Source organism: Populus euphratica, unplaced genomic scaffold (assembly GCF_000495115.2).
Source record: "Populus euphratica unplaced genomic scaffold, PopEup_1.0 scaffold576.1, whole genome shotgun sequence".
NCBI lineage: Eukaryota > Viridiplantae > Streptophyta > Magnoliopsida > Malpighiales > Salicaceae > Populus > Populus euphratica.
Window position 1 is genome coordinate 24,634 of NW_011500450.1, and position 16,077 is coordinate 40,710.

Here is a 16,077-nt window from a genome sequence, read left to right on the forward strand (position 1 = left end):
TAGTAATATTTTTAAAATGTATTTTTTAATTGGAAAAACATTAAGCACTTGGATTGGTAGTAGCTTCTGTTTTCAATAGTGTTTTACAAATATGCTGCGCTTCAAGAAATATTAAATTAAGTTTTTTAATATTTTTTAATGATTTTAATATGTTAATATCTAAAATAAAAATAAAAATAAAAATATTATTTTAGTGTATTTTATAATAAAAAATTCTTCTAAAAGTGGACTTATATTACAGTTATTACACCTAAGATATAAAACCCTTTCGCTAAAGTATTTTTTAATAAAAAAAATATATTAAATTTTTTAAAAAAAAAATTATTTTTTATATCAATAAAGAACATATGAAAAGAAAATTTTAATTTATTTTTAAATAAAAACTAGTTTGAAAAATAATTTAAAAAATAATTAAACTAAAAATATAAATACATCATAATTCAACATGTTTTAATAACTCATGATGATAATAAACAACGTGTAAAATTAGAGTGGTAGAACATGTTTGGTAACTTCTGTTTTTTTATTTTTTTTAAAGGATTGTGTGCTTTGATAAAATATTAAATTAATTTATTTTTAAATATTTTTTATAATTTCATATACTCATATTAAAAAAACTTATTAAACGATATAATATCAATCACACGTAGTATTCCTTCCGTTAAAAGGAACATGAAAGACTGGGAAAATGCAACAAAGTGGAGTGTTTCTAAGCTTTTTCTCTTTTCTTTTCCTTTTTTTTTATCGATAATCGGTCACAAAACTACTGCCTCCAAGCAAAAGATCATCTGGCGGTCGACATTCATAGCGTGGGACAGAAGGAGCCAGTTGTCTAGAGACAGGTAGCTAGCCAGCTAGCTAGGGCTCTGAGACTATGAGCTCCAGGTGACGTAATCTCCAGTTGTCCGTACGTAAATAGTCTGTGTCGTGTCCAATGAACGTCTTTTCCACCTCTGTAAGAGTGTGAACGCTGTATTAAATGCATCACCAACCACGTGTCAGGCTATACCATTTCAAATTCGGGTATTTTAGATTTCCAACACATTTTGTAAAGATTTTGGAAAATCCAAAATATACATGTTAGAAAAATAATAGTAAAATAACACAGTTTAAATATAATAAATATTAAAAATAGGTATTTAACACAACAGAAATGATAATTATTTCAAAAATCATGTTAATTTAATTAAAATATATAAAAAAATCAATCTAAAATTTTATGAAGATACTTGTTTATTTTTGTATTTTAAAAATTTTTTTAATATTATTTTTTATTTATTTCAAATTAATTTTTTTGTTTTTAAGTTGTTTTAATATACTGATATAAAAAATAATTTAAAAAAAATATTTTAAAAAGTAACAATTACAATATTTTTGAAAACATTTTAAATATCTAAGAAATAAAATTTAACATCCAATAATTAAGAAAAAAATAAGTGATCATGAATACAACAAAGCTCTACTTTTTAAAATCTCAACAAAAATAACTTAATGAAAAGCCATCAAATATAACCATAATTTGTTAAGGAGTTTATTAGAAGTTAATTACGATTTTCTTTTATAATATAGTTAAAATTGCTTTATAAATATTTTTTTAAAAATATCAAGTTTGTCAAAAATAAAATTTTAGTATATTTCTGATGACTCATTTTTTTATTTTTTTTCCCATTTCTCTTTCTTTGCAAAGTCACCTTATCTCATTATTATTTTTTAAATATTAGATTTTGAATTTTATTTGTTTACTAGATCTTCATAAAATCTTGATTTAATTTTTGTTTAAGTTAATTAATTTGCAAACAAAACATGTCCTGAAACTTGACTTGACAACCTCTATTTCACACATTTGTATATAAAAAAAAAAACTTATTCTAAAACACAATTATTATTATATAAATAATATTCTCAACAATCAAATACCATCGGAAGGACTGTATAATAGACATTGCATAACTTGCACAAAACCAATTAATCAAAAAACAATTATATTGACTATGGAATGTATGCAGACAAATAATGGATAGACACAATCAATAACTCACAAGTGCAAACTCGCATCACCACCTACTTTGAGACTATATATCATTTCATATTTAAGTAAAGTTGAAAGAATTACTCCATTATTAAATAAATAAATAAATAACACTCTACTATAAATTCGGAAAGTCTAATGCGGGTCTCAATTGTATACGAATTTAATAGTTTATTTTCTTTGATTTTTTCTATTTTCTAAAGAATATCGGAATTTTTTCATTTAAACAAAAATTAATATATATATATATATATTAAATTATTTTATTGAAAATAAACATATAGCGTTGTCTATCGGCTCAATTTTTCCAATCATCATAAACTGAAGGACTATATCATAATAAATATTGCATAGCCTACATGGATTCAATTAAACAAGAATAGCAGAGAGATTTAATCAACAAAATTTAAATACGTAATTAATAAAACTTCATTTAATAGTGTTTTTTTGTTTTGTTTTGTTGCAAAAAAGGCAAACTCAACCTTCGGTTATTTACATTTTAAAAAGAAGGGCAATGTTGTAAAGTACTACAAATATTACTATTTTTTTATTATATTAAATTTCAGGAAATGGGGAAGATCAATTGATGCCATCTATTTTACACGACAGAACGAATGAGCTTCGTCATTGGCTCGGTACAAAAATTAAAATTTTATTGCCATCCGTCTCATGCCATTCCATGATGCACGAAACGCCACCACATTCTCTCTCGTCTGTCATGTTTTCTCATGAAATTGTGGAAATTTTATTTTTATTTATTTATTTATTTTTATGATTGTGTATTGAGCGTGAGCGGGCCTTGGAATTTACCTGATTGGCTAGACAAAGAGATCAGACTCCACCACTTGTTCAGGGAGGAGGTTTAAAAGTGTGATTATTTTTTAAATTTTATATTAAAATAATATTTTTTTTATTTTTTTTAAAATTAGTATATCAATATAATTGAAATCATATAAAAAAATTAATTTTTAATAAAAAATTAAATTTTTTAGAAACATGAATTGACCCATTTTTCCAAACAAGCTCTAAACATATATTTTTAAAAAATAAAGCATAAATAACTTTATTTAAAAAAATAAAGTTGATGATAATTCTCCTGCTGCTCAATTTCAAGCGGGTGGCCGAAAAACCAATAGAAAATTGAATTTTTTTTTTATTAAAAAATTTATTTTCAACTAATTATTTCACTTAAATACACTTAATAAAATATTTTATAAACCTTAAAAAATTCATTTATTGCTTTAAAGGATAAATAAAATTGGTTATAAATCAAAAAAATAATCAGAGATCACAAAATTATCCCAACCTTCTATTTACTCTTTTTAGGAAGATAAACACTAAAAAACTACCATCACTTGACTTCTATTATGTAATTAAATCATTTCACATAAAAAATATTTATATTTATTATTGGAAGTATGATAACCAATAATTTTTTATCTTTTATCATTTTTTAAAGAATTTATTTTCCATCTTTTAAATCTTTTTTTTTTTAAATGCTCAATAGTCATTAAAACTTTCTATAAATGTTTACAAAGCCTAGTTGAAATGCTCAGGGGACTGTCACATTAAGTTTATATATATATTTTTTAAATTATTTTGATATATTGATATTAAAAATAAATTTTAAAAAATAAAAAAAACTAATCTAATATATTTTTAAATAAAAATTAATATCTACCCGTCACAATATTAAAAAACTTTTATTATAATACAACTCAACTAAAATTTTAAGAGTCAGTTCTATTATTTAATATAAAAAGTAAACCAATTTAATATAGTTTTTAGTCATTTTATTTCAAATTTATGGCTTAGTAGGAATGGTTAGCTTGCTATAAAACTTTTCAAGCTTTTTACCACAAACACAAACGACTTGTCATTCATGTTTTTCATTAAAAAAAAAATAAGGGATGGATGGCTTATTAGACATGTGGGCCTCTTAGGTCTATGGCTTTTAATGCCAAACATAATTTGAATTTTTTTTAAGTTTATTATTTAGAGTGAATCTTTTATTTGATTATATTATTTAGTATTAAATTGATAATAAATTATTTTTTAAATTTTTATTATATAATAAAATAAAAAATATAAAAAATTATATTATTTAATACTAGAATGATGATAAATTATTTTATATATTTTTTATTGTATGATAAAATAAAATAAAAATTAAATCAACCATGTGTTCTAAATATTAATAAAAGAGTGGGTTGTAATTTTGTGGCACTTTTTTTATATATATATTTTTTGGGTTTTTTTCTGCTGCCAATTCCACATGGGCATCATTATTGAACTTTATTATATAGTATTTGGTTGATAACAAATTAATTTTGGTATTTTTTATTATATAATAAAATAAAAAAATAATTTAACTTAGTGAAGTTTATAATATGAATGATAGATAAGCAAAACAATTAAATATCGATTAAAGAATTGTATAGGGATTTTTCATGTTTAAACTATCATGTCATGTTCAATGATTAAAGTCAAGAAGTTTTTAACAATTTAAATATGTTTTCTTATGTTTCAAAAACATTATGTCCAAAATATATTAAACGCAGGCAAATAAACTATTATAACTTATAAAAGAGTATAAGATTTTGAGTTAATATGTAATTAAGATAAATTATTTTTATTATAAGGAGATTTTTTTTTTAAGTTGACGTGACTAGATTTAAACTTGATTTTATTATTTTAAGTTGACATGACTAGATTTAAACTTGATTTTATTAAGTAAGTTGACGTGACTAGATTTAAACTTGATTTTATTAAGTTGATCAAATCAAATTTCATTATTTTTTTTATTGACTCAATATAAAACTCAACTTGAACTAAACTGATGTAGATGAAAGTTAAAGACAGCAAAATAAAAATAAAAAAACACGGGGATTTAATGAGTAAAAAAGATTATCAATGTTAACCTCAAGTTCACAGGTTTTATTTTTCTCTAGAAGAACAATGATAAACTCTATTTCATGAGAGATTTATAAATCCTTAAATAGGCTATAAAACCCAGCCTTATTAGAAAAAAAGACTCCAATATTACAAAGAAAAAAGGTATAAAATCTGAAAATAAAAGAAAATCACAAAAACTATCAAAACCAAGGCTTAAGGTGAGATTTTCAAAATCTAAAGATTTGACGGTTGGAATAGCAATTCCATCTAGTTATAACCCTTTTTGACAAAGTTAGAAACTTGTTCTAGTAACCTAGGCTAATAGTAATAATATGTGGCTACTAGAATTAATGTCTTATCTTGTTAGACTAATAGTAATTTGTGGCTACTAGAATTAATGTCTTATCTTGTCTAAAATATCCTTCATAGTACAATTCATAAATGATATGCTCTTATAAAAAGCAAATTGGAACATAAAGCTGTGAATTAGAAAAAAAGATAACCATATAAAATCATGTAGTTATCTTGTTTACCTTCCTCTGATAAATCATCATAAATCTAACCAAACGAGGCATCACCTGAATATAGCTCGTAGAAAGAATCAAATCCTAACACATGCGTGTGTATGGTATTGAGTAAAGTCACACATCAACTGAGAGCATTAACCATCTTATTTAAATTGTCTAAGTGGTGTTTTAATGAAAAAGTAAACTCCTATAAAATGACATTCACTTCTCATATTGACGACTCAGCATACACTACTCATTCATGTACTTTAGAGCCTCATGGTTAGTAATTAAAATAAATATCTTTTGCATGACTCCAATGCTTTAAAGTCTGAACAATAACGTAAAACTCCAAATCATAGGTGAAATAGTTCTATTTTTAACTGAATAATTTCTCACTAAAAAAAAGAAGATAGGGCGTCTATCTTGGCTAAAAACTCCCCAAATACCCTATTCTTAAAGCATCACAATTTATTTCAAATTGTTTCTCAAAGTCTGGTAATGCCAAAGTTAGAGCTTTGATCATTTTCTGCTTTACTAATTAAAAACTAGTTCCAGCCTCATTTGTCTACTGAAAATTACATCTCTTTAAGCATTCTATAATTGATGTGATAAAAGAATTGAAGTTTTTGATGAATCTTCTATAAAAAGATGCAAGGTCATGAAAACTTTGTACATTATGGATGTTTTTTAGTGTTAGCCACTCAACAATTACAAAGATCTTATTTTGATCAACTTGAATACCAACAATATATACAATAAAGCCTAGAAAAACAACAATATTAGTAAAGAATTTATATTTTTTTTGGTTGACATCCTACTATTCCTTCCTTAAAGTGTAAAAAACAACTCTTAGATGTTCTCAATGGAACTCTAGAGCAGGACTATAAATGAGAATATCATCAAAAAAGATGATGATAAATTTGCCCATGAGTGACTTCAATACCTAATACATGAACCTCATGAATATGCTAAGAGCATTAGACAATCTGAATGGCATGACCATCTACTCATATAACTTATAGTAAGTTTTAAAGGTTATTTTATATTCACCCCACAATCTAGTTCTAATTTGGTGATACTCATTCTTGAGATCAATCCTGGAAAATAACTTAAACTCTGTTAATTGATCTAATGCGTCATCTAGACGCAATATGGGGTACTTGTATTTTATTGTGATTTGGTTTCTAACCTAACTACCCATACATGTATGCTATAACCTATCATTTTCAGGAACTAAAAGGGCTAACATGATATAAGGACTTATACTTTTGCGGATATACCTTTTTTTTTTTTCTAGCAACTCCAAAACTTTCATCTACAACTTTGACTTTTTTAGGTATAAGTCTGTAAGCTGTATTGTTTGGCGAGCTGCAACCCGACATCTAGTCAATCTATTGTTGTATCTTTTTTATGAGAGGTGAACCTTAAGACAGCTCATTTAACATTAAATCTAAAAATTATGTCAGCACACCCGTGCCTTTTCAAGATTGTCATCCTCTTCTTCATCCTCTTTTAAGGTTGTACTTGTAAGAATTAGAGCAAACACCATTTGCTTACTCTTTATTTTGTCTATAAACTATATTAAGGACAACAAATTCTTCCCACTATCAACCTTTATCTCCCTTATAGGTGTCAAAACTATACTCTTTCTTTTAATACTAAGGGTATGAGTATTCTTCCTACCATCAAGAACCACACTCTTGTTAAACTATCATGGCCTCTCTAGTAGGATATGATAGGCATCCATCGAGACCATTTTGCACTAAGCACTATCAAAGTATTTTTGACCCATAAAAAAAGAAACAAGAAAACGTTTATCCATAATTACCTCGATATTTTATTAAGTCATGTCAGTTTGTAGGGCTTGTTATAGTTTTCAATCACCAGCTAAAGTTTCCTTATTACCTCCGTAGAAACCATATTCTCACAGTTCTTATTATCTATGATCAAACTACAGACTTTATCTTTGATGGTACATGTAGATTGGAAGATACTATTATGCCTTCGATCTTTATCAGAACCCTTGGTTGCTAACAAGCTCTTTCTAATCACGAGGGTTGTACCGTCATCTCTATACAAAATATCATAATCGCTGTTAGAATCATCTTCATTCTTTGTAAAATTTGATGTCTTTTCCTCTAATAATAAATTGTTTCTTAAACAACTTTTTAGTTTTCTACACTTGCTAATTTGATGTCCTAGCTCACCATTTCTAAAATAATGAAGTCTAAAACAGAACCTTGACCTATTGCTTGCTAAATTTATTGGTTTGACCTAGGTTTAGTTGGTGGTCTACCTTGGTTTACTACCATATCTTCTATTAGTCCATTTTGACCAAAAGTTTAAGTTAACATTTTGAAAAGTTTGTTGCTTCTCCACTATTAAAGCCCTCTAATATGCCTTTGACACTATGCACAAAAACTAAAGACACAAGACATCCTGAATAAATTATCATAAGATACTAAAGTACTGTATCATCACCTACTCCTCTATTTTTGCCAAATCATTCTTTAAAACCAGTCAATAAAACTCATCAATAGAATCATTAATAAATTTACCTCATTATTTTAATGTTTGGAGCCTCTGATATAAAGTTTGTAAGTAGTCAAAAGAAAGAAAGTATTCTCTCATCTTTTTCTTCATCTTGTCCTAATCATTGATTTTATTTTTCCCTTATTTCTTTTTTGTCTTCTTCATTTGCTCACCAAGCAGATGCCCTACCCTTTAATTTGATTGCAACTAACTTCACTCATGTTTGTTTAGCTACATCTTTGTATTAAGAAGCCCATTTAATCTCATTCAAGTAGTTAATGAATTCTTCTACCTGTAAAGTCCTTGAAACCTCAGAAATTTTGATATAAAATCCAAAATCCCCAAATCTGTTCTATTCTCATTTAAAAGGTAGTCTCCTCTAAACCCGTTTCAGATTTTTAGTTCTAACTCACCCATGATCACTCTCCTGGTCCTGGTCACGTTGTTCCTAGTTTTGCAAGTCCCTCTCCTGTAGCCTACATGTTAATTCTGCAATCTGCCTTTGCATGTTTTCGATGATAAGCTCTTGGACATTCTTGTCTTGGTCTCCTCTAAACCCGTCTCAGATTTTTAGTTGTAACTCACCCATGATCACTCTCCTAGTCCTGGTCACGTTGTTCCTGGTTTTGCAAGTCCCTCTCCTGTAGCCTACATGTTAATTTTGCAATCTGCCTTTGCATGTCTTCGATGATAAGCTCTTGGACATTCTTGTCTTAAATGAGGGTTCCTTCTTATCCTTTTCTTGGTTCCACCTTACTTCACGACCTCTTCCCACTATGGTTTGTTAGCGCACAAAGTGGTAAACAAATTCTCTTTCACGGGATTGTAATATACAACTCGCAATAAATTTGAAATTATTGGGTTTTGATACCAATTAATAAAGGTGGAAGCTAAAGACAACAAAACAAAGAAAGAACACGAGAATTTTAATTAGCGAAAGGAGCTTTCAATGTGAACCCAAAGTTTGTTGGTTGTATTTTCTCTAAAATAACAATGATCAAGTTTCCCTTTTAGAAGATTTACAAAGTCTTAAATAAATCAAAAATCCTACCTCAACTAGGAAACAAAAATAAGAATTCGAGATTATAAAGGAAGGAAGCACAAAATTTAAAAATAGCATGAAATCCAAAAATAACTAGGAAAATCATAAAAACTGTTAAAATTAGGGCTCCAGGGTGAGATTTTCAGAATTTAACAATCCAACAGTTAGAGTAACGATTCATCTAGTTATGATCTTTTTGAGCTATTAGTCTGGTCTGATGCGACCAAACTTCTTCTTGGACTAGACTTGCCCCACTGGTCCATAAAGATCTCTGCTAGACTATTTATGTAATATGTTTAGGGTAAATATTTATCTAGTTATAGCAAATTTACACTTAATTACTAAGAATTACTCATTATCATAAATTTAGTTAAGATCTAAACTAACAATAAATTCTCTAGATCAACATAAAAATAAATTAAGTTTAATGAATATATTTTTTATCTAGACACCTAGGAAGGAAAAATAGTGAAAAATGACTGGATAACTATACCCTTACCCTTACTTAGCATAAAAAAAAAAAAAATAGTGAAATTTGGGCCCTTACCCTTACCCTTACCCTTACCCTTACCCAGCATAAAAAAAAAAAAATTGTGAAATTTGGCAAAGGGAAGGGAAGGGACCCATACCAGGGAGACACAAATTGAATTCACGAGCGTGACATTTTTTATCCGTGAAATTTAACGTCCAAAGCACGTTAAAACATTGCTTTGAAAAAGCTAAAGCGCGGGTTAGGCGTTAAAGCTAACGGTGAATACCAAAACTTGGCAATCATTGTCCTCCACCTCTTTCGTCTCCAACTCTACTCCCACCAAAATATACTCCCAAGAAATTTACCTCACCGGAATCTTACCGGAAATTGTACCAATCTCCTCTCTTTATGGTTGATTTCAACATCGTAAAGGTAATTATTACTAATTGTCTATTTAGATAAAAGATTGATTATTCCTCGAGTTTTTTCTTTGAAAATTGATCAAAATCTTGTTCAGAAATTTTTCTTTTTGTTTTTTTATGCAAACTCTTTACGTTTTTTTTCCTTTCCTTTTCTTGTTCTTTTCGCATGTTTCGAATTTTTTTGGTTGATGTCAACATGCCTTTTTCTTTTGTTTTCTTCTTCTTATTCCTACTCCATGCGGGTTGTAAAGAAGCAACTAAAGCTGAAGGGCTTAAAGTGACACAAGAGATTTCCACTATGTTTTTCAACAATCGGATCTCTACCATTCAGTCTCTTTCGTTAGCTGTATAGAGGGCGGACATGCATGAGGGTTTATGGTGTTTTTTTGGAATTAGGGTTACAGTGGTTTACGTGAGGTATAATTATGATATATACATGTACTCTGTGTTATATATATGTATATACACATGCAGTGAAAAGGGTGAAACGTTAGACCAAGACTGAGTTTATTCAAGTTGTTGAGTATCATCAAGCCTGCAAGATTTTTGCACTGTTCCTTCGGTTGGGAAAGCCCTACCGTTTGGCTGTAAACACTCCAAAAGTTAAAGAAAAAATGATGACGACGACGACGAGAATAGTAAAAAAAGTCTTTGTACAGATTTGAGAGCAGAGACCCCTCCATCCCTCCCTGCCTCTCTCTCTCAGTTACGATGAACCTCTAGAATTGTTAATGCTTTTCTTGTTTTCCTTAGTCTGATGAATGTGTTTTCCTCCTTCTAGATTTATGCCGTCATTAGTGTGTGTAAAATGGAGAGCATTAATTAATATTCTGTGAAACGTAATCTCTGTAACATGATGGTATTGCAGGGATTTTAAGTTCATAGAGTTTCAGGACTAGCTTTGATGGGTGTTCGAAGATACGGATTCTTGTTCAAGGAGGCAATCTTGGCCGTAAGTTGGCTAGTGAGCTCACTAGAGAGATTCCAGTGAATATAAGCAAAATCGGATAGTGGCTTCGAAGAATTAGATGGAATCAAGAAGTTTTAGGCCTGAATCACATGTAGCACAGCAAAGCCGGAGAGATAAGTTGAGAGGTCAACAAAGTTTAACCTCAGTTCAGTATTTAGATGACTACCCTAAAGGTTTGGCACGTGTATCTGTCAATCCAGGGCTAAGCCCAGATCTTGTTCACGTTCGAAATATTAGGAATGACAATACGATTTATGATTCCACTATGTTTTCCCCAGAAATTCTCAATTTTGCAACAAGTTCTCATGTACTATCAGCTCCTAAAGTTTCAATTGTTGATCAAGAACTAGGTGCAGTACCGCTCAATAGGCCTATCCTCGCTGAGGATTCTTCTTTCACTGGTATGACGTCTCACCCAGTTTTATCCAACTTCAATGCTTCACACAAGGCCAGTAGCTGTGACCCACAAGGTTGTGGTAATTGGAGAAGCCTTGACTCACAGCAAAGTTATGATTTGATGGTGAATTATGCAGGTGGATCAGTAGGTGGGGAAAGAAATCAGAAACCTGTGTTTGTTGGGGAAGTCTTGTCAAATAATGCAAGGGTAAGCAACATTTCAACATCTAGACAATATTTGATGCCTAGTTACAATGGAAACCAGAATGTTCAGCTTCCATCTACGTTAAGAAATACCTTTGGTGAAATTTCAAGTGAAGATAGCATCAAGCAGTTGAGGGTGATGCAGGTTCCTTCTCTTCCACCTTATCAAAACGCAGCCCAAGATGTCATTCCTTCTGGTTGTTTTAGGCCCATAATGAATGAGCGCGTTCTCCATCCATCATTTGTAACTGATTCAACTGCTTCACATTTTGATAATAACGGCAGTACATGGATGAGCAGACCACTCGAGAACTACCATCACTGGAGTACTGGTGAGTTGGGTCTTGTTGAAAGGACGAGTGACCAAGAGATGATGACTATTACTAGTGATGCTAATAATCAGGGTTTATCTTTGTCGCTTTCATCAATTAATCCACCATCTAAAGTTGAAGTTGCCCATTTTGGAGAGGAATGTGCATCTGAACATTTACAATTGAAGGTGGCCGATCGTGTTTCCCAAGAATCTCATCAAGATTCAAAATTTTTCAAGTCGAGTTCTCTGTGTGCTTTGCCGAAGCCATCAATTATGAATAAAAGTTGTGGAAAATCGATTCATAACATCGTGGGGACTTCTACACATGCGCTTCGGAACACTGGTCCTCTTGGACCTTTCACTGGATATGCAACTATTCTAAAGAGTTCAAAATTCTTGAAGCCAGCTCAGCAACTGCTGGAAGAATTCTCTAGTACAGGTCCAAAACACACGAGAACATTTGAGATGTCTGATGATCAAGTTACTGCTCCAGCTTTGGCTGACATTATTAATGAAGCCAATGAAAAGGCTGGAACTAACGCCAAGAATTACTCGGGCATCCCATCCTCTATATTTTACTGTTCAAATAAGGCAAGTAGTGGTGATGATGTAGGTGGAAGCGGCGGCTCTTGTGGATCTTATGGGCCAGAATACCAACAAAAGAAGGCAAAGCTCCTGTTATTGCAAGAGGAGGTTGGTTTTTCTACTCTACACATCTCTCGATTTTTTTTTAGGATTTCTTTTTAGATTAATATGCATCCAATCTTCTCCTTACCACTAATTATAAGGAAAATATCCTTCGGTGTGTCTATGTTTGTTTTTTGAAAAGGCAAGATGATTGCATTGATTAAAAAAATTCACAGTACACAAGGCCAAAACCCAACAAGTCGTTATCTTGTAATGACAGCATTATTGCTGTGAAAAGAAAAGAGTGATCAGCAGCATCACAATGCTGGTTTTCTTACTGTTGATTTTCCTAGTTTAGCTAAAGTTTGGTAAGCCAAAGAGAATGCACAGTGTAATCGCTGTTAATTTCTCCTTTTGACATCCAACGAAGTTGTTTATGTACTTATTCATTATCATTCAGTAATTACCTTAACAATACTACGATTACATCGGGACCAATCATGCATGTGGAGATTGATTTTTTAGAATATGCATGCCTTTAATCTGTCTATTTTTGAAGATTATTATTGCATTAATTCCTGTCACTTAAAACAAGCATATTTGGTGACTCTACTGCACCGTTTTACCAAAAGGTTTGCAGAAGGTACAAGCAATATCATCAACAGATGCAAATGGTGGCTTCTTCTTTCGAATCAGTGGCTAGTCTCAGTGCTGCCACCCCGTATGTTTCCTTGGCTCTCAAGACAGTCTCTAGCAATTTCAGGTCTCTGAAACATGGCATCTCAGAGCAGCTCAAGCTCGTGACGAAAGCCGTAGGAGACGATCTTTTCTCCCGGAATACAGTTGCGGTGGGCAGTAAAGGTGATACAAGTACATCAAGGTCAATATACATGGATCAAAGCATTCAAAAGAACAAATCTGGTGGGGTTAGTGTGGGTTACCATGAACCCCAACAACACATATGGAGGCCCCAAAGAGGCCTACCAGAACGTTCAGTTGCAATTCTTAGAGCTTGGCTGTTTGAGCATTTTCTACACCCGTGAGTTTCCCATCACCATTCGAATACGTAATTTTCTTAGAATATTTTACTGGATCAACTTTTTTCCCTTGTAGGTACCCCACAGACACTGATAAGCACATGTTAGCTACGCGGACAGGTCTATCTCGTAACCAGGTAAGTCAGCGTCTTGTTTATCTTTCTAATCATTTCTGGCCAAGGGTCACGCTTTCAATTTAGCTGATTGGATTAATTGAAACAATTATGTGTCGGTTTAATTGAAGTTTTTGTTAGTATATGAATTAGCCAAGATATCTTGCTGTCTTGGAATTCCAAGACCGTGAAGCTCTATTTTCACATCTGCTGTTTTCAGTGATCTCGTTTTAGAATGATATTGCATTCATGTGCTCCTATTTGGTTAGAAATTTGTCAACTGCATTTGCTGCATGAGATATACACCTTTAGATTTAGATGTTTGATAAGTTGGCAGATCAGTGCAGGTTTCAAATTGGTTCATTAATGCCCGCGTTCGCGTGTGGAAACCTATGGTTGAGGAAATACATATGCTTGAAACAAAAGGCTCGGCTGAAATTTCTGGAAAGAATGATGGAAATTCTGCAGAGGGTAATATCCAGTCAAATGATGAGCAAACCTCGAAAAAACTTGGTACAAATTCCATGCTAAATAAACAATTGGAATGCTCTGGTATTGTTTCCTCTGGAAGCAGCGGTGAACAACTGGATGAGGAGCAATGGAGTGAAGGGAAGCAGTCAAGAGTAGAATTTCAAGTTCCCCCCACCACCATGGATGGATCATTGATGAATTTTCTGCCGTATCAGAGAAGTGGGATTGATAATGGTGGAGCTGTTTCCCTTACTTTGGGTCTCAGGCAAGGTATTGAAAATGCGCAGCACCAAATACAATTGCAACAGCACAATGGTCAGTTTAAGCAGTCATTTGGAGGCCAGATGATTCATGATTTTGTGGGTTGATATATACACATATATGTCCTTTGTATCGTCAAATGGAAGTTGAAATTGAATAATACTTGCCATAGAAGAATGGCTTCGTTTTTCCACCATTTATCTCGAATGACAAGGCAAGTTATCAGTGGATAATACTTGAATATCTTCTTCAGGCTTTAAATTGCAGCTTACATGTATGGTGGAAAATGTTTTCTATGGCTAACTGTTTCTTGAATGTTCTATTTAACCCTAATCATGGATGGATATGGGGAGAGTTCCCCACTAGCACCTAGCTGTCTAATGTGTCCAGCCAATGAAGCAAAGATGTTGAGGGAAGTCAAGTGAGGATGGTATTTGATGTGATCTCTTGATTATATGGTTAAACAACTCTTAATGAAGCAGATAATTGATAGAACCTGAATTAGAGGTAATCTCGTATTTTATAATTGGGTTCACAAATGATTTTTTATCTAAACACTCTACCCAGACAAATAATGCTATGAAATTAATTATTTTTAATAAATTAGTGTAATAAGATTTTTATCTTTACAAAGAAAAATGGTTGTGTAATAAAACAAATGTGAACTCATGTTTTTTATTTTTAAACTTAGTCTTTTTAATAATAGAATAAATTTCTAAACAAACTTAAATTAAAAATAATTATTTAACAAAAATTAATTAAATAAAATAAGATGATAAAAAATAAAGTTTTCATATTAAAATTTCTTCATGTAGTTTAAATTTCTAATTCTTGCATGTTTTTGGTAAATTTTAATTTTAACTTAAAATACGTTGTTCTTTCTCGTATGAATGAATTACTAGATTTATCATATAAAATTAAAAAACTTAAGGTTTCTAACTTTTAGCACAACTTGAATTGTAGTAAAATTTTGTTTGTATTTTAAAAAATATTATAAACAGTACACAAAGTTCTAGTTTGATAGATTTAATAAGATTCATCATGTAACTTTAACAATTTAAAATAATATCTTTGCAAAATCTATTAACAAAAAAGTTAAATAAAATATGGTTTTATAAATCTAGTATCTCATAGTAAAATTTCAATTCAATCCAATATATAGTTTGAGAGATGTTTGACCTCGCAAAACTAGTTAATAACTATTTTAAGACTAAATTTGTATCTGACTTGGTTTGTAGCTTTCTTTCTTTTTGAAAAAAGATTTTATCTCTAATTTGAATCATAGAAAACATCCTTGAAGGTCAACAAATCAATATTAAGTTGAAAATTATTATCATTATCAAAACCAAAAAGATTCTTATTAGCGAAAAAAGGTTCTCCTAATATTTGTGCTCTTTTGTTTTAGCCATCCTCCCTTTTAATTTTAGTTGTTTATTTTTTGATGTTCTCTCTCTTTCTTTTTATGATATTTGTACATTTTGAGAAAATAAAAACTAAAATAATTATTCTTTATAAAAACCCTACAAGCAAACTATGAACTTAAGATATGAAATCATTGAAAATAAAATTAAAGATAACTAAACCTAAGAAAAACAAAATTAACAAGAAGAAAATAAATAAAATAACCTGATTTTGGATTTTGAATTTTATATCAATTGATACAGATCTCTTGATTACATGGTTAAGCAACACCTAACAAAATAGATAACAACTTGAAAAATAAAAAATTAAGTTTGATAGAACCCTAATCTAGTTGTAACCTTATACCTAAGAACCAAAAGTAT

At 30.5% G+C, this 16,077-nt stretch overlaps 1 protein-coding gene across 3 annotated transcripts; it reads left to right on the forward strand.

The window, feature by feature from the left end:
- Positions 1 to 9,752: 9,752 nt before the first annotated feature.
- LOC105114761 (BEL1-like homeodomain protein 4) lies at positions 9,753 to 14,526 on the forward strand. 3 transcript variants are annotated; one of them, XM_011011426.1, is made up of 5 exons: positions 9,753 to 9,911; positions 10,770 to 12,477; positions 13,044 to 13,450; positions 13,525 to 13,585; positions 13,904 to 14,174. In XM_011011426.1, exons 2-5 carry the CDS (start codon positions 10,930 to 10,932, stop codon positions 14,090 to 14,092), a joined length of 2,205 nt encoding a protein of 734 aa, XP_011009728.1. In that variant the 5' UTR covers positions 9,753 to 9,911; positions 10,770 to 10,929; the 3' UTR covers positions 14,093 to 14,174. The 3 variants fall into 3 exon arrangements, with proteins under 3 accessions (XP_011009728.1, XP_011009729.1, XP_011009727.1); XM_011011427.1 differs by having other exon boundaries at positions 13,899 to 14,025; XM_011011425.1 differs by having other exon boundaries at positions 9,754 to 9,911; positions 13,909 to 14,526.
- The last annotated feature ends 1,551 nt before the right edge of the window (positions 14,527 to 16,077 follow it).

Excerpts from the sequence above, each read along its gene's own strand:
- LOC105114761 (XM_011011425.1), top strand. The coding sequence starts at position 10,930 with ATGGAATCAAGAAGTTTTAGGCCTGAATCACATGTAGCACAGCAAAGC. Across the intron at positions 12,478-13,043 it reads TCCTGTTATTGCAAGAGGAG|GTTTGCAGAAGGTACAAGCA; the intron begins GTTGGTTTTTCT and ends TTTTACCAAAAG. Across the intron at positions 13,451-13,524 it reads TTTGAGCATTTTCTACACCC|GTACCCCACAGACACTGATA; the intron begins GTGAGTTTCCCA and ends TTTCCCTTGTAG.